General features: G+C 45.6%; 1 protein-coding gene across 1 annotated transcript in view; it reads right to left on the bottom strand.

Moving 5' to 3' along the window:
- Nucleotides 1-5,577, bottom strand: part of snap91a (synaptosome associated protein 91a) — a gene marked incomplete at its 3' end in the record, with an annotated part of 37,316 nt that extends 31,739 nt beyond the window's left edge. The window contains exon 1 of the mRNA XM_080005713.1: nucleotides 5,447-5,577. Coding sequence (XP_079861839.1) covers nucleotides 5,447-5,576 — 130 coding nt within the window. The 5' untranslated portion in view covers nucleotide 5,577. The remainder of the gene's footprint in view (nucleotides 1-5,446) is intronic.
- Nucleotides 5,578-6,856: the final 1,279 nt, after the last annotated feature.

Here is a 6,856-nt window from a genome sequence, read left to right as displayed (position 1 = left end):
TACAGAGAGAGAGAGAGAGAGAGAGAAATGCGGAGGCAGCACAGAGAATGCCAAAGAACAAGAAATAACCCTGGTGTCTGTTCAACTGAAACAGCTCCCTAGAGAGCAGCAGAGGATTAAGAGGTTGATGGAACGCCCGAAGAGGTAAAGGTGAGTTTGACGAAGGCTGGTAGTAGTGGCGGGCGGGGGTCGGGTGGCGGTGATGGCCGACAGGCGAGAAGGGGTGGTGTAGCGCAGGAGCGAGGGGTGTGTTTGGATAATGGAGACATCTATATATTTGGCAGGCACCCAAAGCACACTGCTACTTCCCTGCAACGCTCTTGCTGGATGTGGTCCGGAATTTTTGGGCGGGGCTAAATCGTGACTCGATGTGGACGTAGAGTGGTCATACGTTGGCATCGCTGCGCCCCCAAGACTATATAAACACGAGGTTGGAATCTGAGCATCAGTGGTGAAAAGGCTAAGATAACAGCCCGGAGTTTGGGATGAACCGCTGTTATGGGAATAAACACCTGGAGTAAATGGCGTCTTCAGGGAGACCGTCAACTCATGCCAAGTCTTGGCGCCGATCCCATGGGTGCAAACTCAGAACACATAATTTTTTACTTTAAGTTAATTTGCCTCCGCTACCTTGCAGCGGAGCTGATGGAACGCAAGACTTTAACTTGGAGCATTAGCATTAGCCTGGATAAGAGACAGCTGACAAGTGGAAACCACCAAGCGACAGGACAGGACAGTACGCGCAAATGGACTGATTCCAAAGAACCGACTCCACCAATTTACCAGTCAAAAAAAGGATTTGTGCCTGGTAGTGCCTTTTTCCTCGTCCTCTTGTACCTCCGAACACGTGCCGGCCTCGCTTTAAAAGTCGTTCCTTCACTTTGTTGTAGGGGGCAGAACCGCCTGCTAAATCTCTGACCCCGCCACCACCAGCAGCTGTTGGTGGTGCAATGGGGTTTAGTGTTTTGGCGGGCAAATTTCGTTGCACGACTGTTGGTAAAACAAAAATACAAAACTGAGTATACCTATGATACCTTTGACCTTTATGTTAAGCTTTCATGATTTCATTTAACATCCAATTCAGGAAGCTTGTATACATTGATATCCCTGGAATGTCTATAAATTCTGTAGGCGTATAATATACATACAACACATAATAAATGTTAATAGGAATAAAGTAATACCTGTAGCTGTGTAATTTTGTATGGTTTCTGTTGCAGCTAAATACAATTCAGGAAGACTGTAAACTCCATTATCCGCTTAAACACCAACCTTGTGTTTAACGGCGGTCATCTCTGCGCTTCTGTGTTTCTGCGTATGTACAGTCTGTCTGAGTTTGTGTCTTATATTCCTTTAGTAAACATCCAATCGAATAGTCCAGTACGATTAAATATCTGGAGTATTTACAAAAGGCAGATTTCAAGTCATGGAGTCATTGCACGCCGCCATTTTGCACATGCGAGATGGGATTACACAGTGACTAGTTACGCAATGACACGTTTGTCTGTCAGCGGTCTGCAGTGCTATCACATGACCATTGCGAGGATGAGACACACACTAACAAAATTGACAGATTTGGATCAAACTCGGGAGATGGCATGTCGGAACTGCCCCGAATCCAAGTTTTATTCATCATGTCCGTGGGTACGTTGGCTCCATGACATCCATACACCACTGATGTCAATTTCTTAGCCTCATGCCTGATTTCCCGATAATAATAATAATAATAATAATAATAATAATAATAATAATAATTCTGAATAAAAACTACTTGTTTTGTGTTTGTAGCTTTTCATTGTCTCATGAATTTAGTTTCCGGGTATTAGACATGTTGGCAGGAATGCTGTCCAATCAAGTCAGTCAAATCAAACTTTAAATGATCGATTTCACCCCAGACAAATTCTAATTACCACCTAAATTCTCTTTCTGCTTGTAATATAATTTCCGCGTAACATAATATTGTATTTCTAGGCTTTGGAATAGTTAGTCAACACCTTATACTAGGCTGCAAATAGAAAAATAAGCTTCACACATAGTTTAGACTTGACAACAAGTTTTTATTTTTAAGTTTTTATTGCTCATTTTTTTAATTTTTAGGTGAACTTTCTGGTTTACTGTTAGGTTTATTTTCGTTTCTTGTTCATTTTTAGGTTTATTGTACATTTCCAACTTTTCTATGTTCTAGGTTTTTTTGACAGGGGGGGGGCGGCGACGGTGGCGCAGGAGGTAGAGCGGGTCGTCCAGTAATCAGAGGGTTCCTGGTTTGATCCCCTGTTCCTCCGCAGCACGTCGACGTGTCCTTGAGCAAGACACTGAACCCTGAAGTGCTCTCGATGAGCTGGTGTGCACCTTGCATGGTTGTCACTGCCATCGATGTATGGGTGAATGTGAGGCGTGTATTGTAAAGCACTTTGAGTGGTCCCAAGACTGGAAAAGCACTATATAAGATGCAGTCCATTTACCATTATGATCTATCAATCTATCCATCCATCTATATAAAAGAAAATGTACCCTGGACTCCTAAAATCAACCTGGTCTTGTCAGTGGCTTTATATTCCCTTCTTAATATTTGTAGAAAACATTATAATTTAAAACCATCTCCACTTTCTCCAAATTATTTGTAGAAGATAAACACGTAGTCCCTTCGTGTAAGCCTCTGTTTGTTTCCGGTGTTTTTGATTCTCAGGAGAAGCCCCGTGACCCCATTCAACCCCCAAACTAAAACCCCAAACAAACAGATTTTCGCGTGTCTTGAATCCTCCCTCGGACCGCCCGTCCTCAGCAGCCCCCCTCGCCCTGCTTGTGTTTTTTTCTTTGTTACTCCCTCTCCATTTCCCCTAACCTCTCTCCCTGTCTCTGTTTATCCCCTGCTCTCCGAGAATGTGGAGCCGTGGCAGGCACAGATTTTTGCCCCGCTGCTCTCTGGACACCGCTTGAACCAGATCGCCATAGCAACAGACAAGGAAAAACTGTTGGCCGTCAAAGGCGCACTCCAAAGCAGAGACTGCCCACAAATGTGTATCAACACAAGTACCGGCGTACTGCAGGCTCGGCTGGATGTAAACTTTCATCTTAATGGCCATCGCTGGCAACATAGAGGACTAAAATATACAGATATATACGGATAAATACACAGTAAGGACGTAAGTATTACCAACCCTTTAGAGGACTCAACCATGTAAGTATCTAGTGAATTGAGGATGGCCCTTGCACAAGTGGAAATAATGATTTGATTAGGTTGGCACACACTGACCTATCAAAAGAGTAGGCACAAGCGGACGACTGAAAGCCTCTTACACCTGTTTAAGCCAGTTCCTAGATTCTGGGATGCGTTTACAGCCAGATTTCTGCAGCGTTTAAGACAATCACATTCCATTTTGCTTCAGAGAAGCTGAATCTGCTGATGTAAATTTGAAGTCATGGCGTGTGATTGGCAAAATGTTGGGTCTGGAAGAGCATCTTAAGTTCATTTCGATATATATTCTACATTGTTTAAAGCCATAATTGTGGTTATTATGGTCTAATCCATGACTTTATTGATTTGTGATTGAGTGTCGATATGCAAAAGGGGCCAAAAGGGCAACATATTATATCTTGGACAATGTATAAGGTATTGCTAGTGTATGGTTATATGATGCATGTAAAGCTCCAACAATACAAGCACTTTACATAGTTCTTGTACAGATGGTATGAGGCTCAAAGCAAATTCCATCAAATGAGAACATTGCCCTACATTGGGAACCAGAGGAGACTCAATGCCACACAATAAAACATCACATTGCCACCTCAACTTTTGACAAACCAATGTCTCTTGCTGAATTTCAATCTGTTGTTAAATCGAATGTCGGGAAGCACAGCGGCAGCAGCTGTAAAAATAACAGTATTTTCAGCTGCCTGGTATTATTATGACCTTGTACAATGATAAAAGAGATGTCATTGCATTTTAAATTGAAGCGGGCCGTGTCGTCGATCTTTCGATGCATTTAGGTCCGAAGAATCTTTATTGTCAAACACCGGTGGGTTTGAAAATAGAGTTAAGCCTTGGGCATACAACTGCCAAAATTACCATATTAATTAAACAGGATGACTGATCGCTATCAACTGATTCGCCTGATTTCCCGTGCCACGACCGGTGGGTGCTACTCACATCTGGCGGGGGGAGCTTGTTGACAATGAGCTGGAGTGACCAACTGCGGCCCGGTATGCAAGGTGGGGGACGCAGGCTGCTTGATGGGCACTTTGAGGCGTTGAGGGAACACTGACACATCTTTAGCCCGCGGGGGAGCTGTCCAATTCCAATGAGACAGTTTAGAAAATAATACTCTGATCTGGGTGCAAAGCGGCGAACTGGGAGAAGTGAGTTGAGAAGGGAGTTGTTTTTTTCCCCCAGAGTTGTAGACAATGTCTGACAATGTAATTTTCTTTCTATTTATGTTGACAAGCTTAAACATTACAGCCCATTTCTACTCACATGGTGCTGTACCTTAGCTACCCATAGATAGCGCTACTATGATTAAGCTTCCTTTTGCCTGGATTGTGCTGATTAGGACCACCTGCGAAAAGCGATGTCACAGGTCAACAGATTACAGGGATAAGGTTGAGGGGATAAGGACGACAAACCATCTCATTAGAGATTTTTAGGGCAGTGACAAGGACTATCTGATGCCATTGCAGTCCATGGGGAACTCATTAAAACCTTTTTCTTTTGTTAAAGGAACCTGCCATACGTTCATCCCCTGGCTCACCATACAGCCATGTAGTTTTGAATAATGCCATTTTTTTTTTTCATCATCCCTGTGTCTTGTTCAGAGATAAAAATGGACAGAGTGGACAATGAAGTGGAAAACCGTCAATTTTTTTGGAAAAGGCCAAAGAATCAATTCGCCATCACCGGGTGCTTTTTGGTGCTGACATTACCTTTGACCTTTTGAGAGCTGTGTTTTGCACCAGCACTTTATTCATTAGTAGGCCATGCCTCAGCCCGGGAAAGAAAAGGGGGATGCCGTCAGCAGTGTGTGACTTAATATTCACTTTGTTCCCTTGCTAATGGTTATATTGTCGGACGGGAATTTTGGGGTATTTCTTTAATGCGTGCGGTAAAACTGTTACCCTAAGTGTAAATGAAATCTAAATAGAAGGCGTTGTTGCGCGCGCACACACACACACCCACACCCACACACACACACACACACACACACACTCACAATTAAAGGTGCTGGTGCTGGCTGTCCCCAATACACAAACACACAAGTACAAGCACACACACACACACACACGGTGCTGGCTGTCACAAATACACACACACACACACTCACACACACACACACACACACACGGTGCTGGCTGTCCCCAATACACACACACACACACACACACACACACACACCATGGTTGGCTAGTTGTAAAAGGGGAGCGGGGGGTTAAATGCGTGTCCATCCATACTTACACTCCAGGTGCTTCTTTTTTGGTGGGGTCTGTTCGTGCGTGGTGGCCTTGCACACCGCCCGGGACACCTCAGAGCCGGTCAGGCTGTACTGAGCCGCGGCGATGCGGTCCGTTAGCGTCTGGCCGGACATCTTCTCGGCTTTTTAAAAAAAATTTTTTACAAACCTTGAGGAAGGAATGTCAGATCGGATTCCCCCCCCCTCCCCCTCCACCCCTCCCACCCCCACCCCAACCCCTCAAAAAAAAAAAAAACCAACGCCGAGAATCCCACTCCCCGCTCCGGGTCCCAAAGTCACGTATGCGCCGCGCAGCCGTCTACCTGCCGCCGGGGGTGGGTGGGTGGGTGGAGGATCCAGAGATGGTGTTATTCCCTTTCATTCTCAGCCTCCGCCGCCGCGGTCCCCGCTTGCTCAGCGCGATGGAGAAGCCAGCACCGCGGTCTGCAGCATCCCTCCCTCTGCGGCGGCTCTCCTCCCCCGGCCCGCTCCGCTCCTCTCCGCTACAACCACGGGTGGTGCCGCTTCCAGCAGGGGGGTGGGTGGGTGGGGGTGGGTGGCGTTTCCCTTTCTTCTTCGCTGGATTCGTGTCCTCTTCGCTTATTTATTTATATTTATTTATTTCTTCCTTTTTTTTTTTTTTTTTTTCCCCTCGCCCCGCCCCCACCCTCGGTTTATGCTGCGTTCCATCGCAAATCGGAACTCGGCAATTCCGTCCCCGTAGTCTCCACTTCCGAGTTGAAATCTGTTCCACTGTCTCTATTCGGGGGGGGGGGTGTATGGGCACTCGCTGTAAACGTGTGGGGGTTTTGGGTTTTTTTTTTTGCAAACGTATGAATTATACAAGCTACAAAAATATAACAAAAACACGGAAAGGGAATTTAGTTCACCCCCAGTCAGGTCAATCAATCTCGGCGAACTCGGGACCGAACGACCTGCCCCTAATATTCCGCGCTAGTAATTCCGGTTAAAACGTCGTTTTATTTGCGAGTAGGCGGTTCGAATTTTTATTTTATTTTTATTTTTTTCCCCCGAGTTCCAACCTCAGGGAAACGCAGCACTGGTCACGTGACGCACGAGTAACGCGCAACCACCCGGGGCCGCCGCTCTCGCGAGATGTTCGGGGCCCGAGACGACCAATCAGGAAGCAGACGGGCAAGACGCGCAAGATGTGGCTCATGCTGCTGCCATGTGATGAAGGTCATGTTGCTGCATTTGCAAAGCAGAGACCAAACCAGACCCAGTAAAACACCAGATATGATCATATACAGATCAAATAAAAAATGAATAAAAACAAACAAGGTTCTCCAAAAGCACAAGATACAACTTGGCGATCGAAACCTTAGTGATGGTCGCTGTCCATAGTGCTGATTTTGAATGAGGCTGAAGAGGGATAACCCCTTGTACATCAATGT

This window comes from Zeus faber (genome assembly GCF_960531495.2).
Source record: "Zeus faber genome assembly, chromosome: 8".
Taxonomy (NCBI): Eukaryota; Metazoa; Chordata; class Actinopteri; order Zeiformes; family Zeidae; genus Zeus; species Zeus faber.
This window is presented reverse-complemented; position numbering and strand designations above follow the sequence as displayed.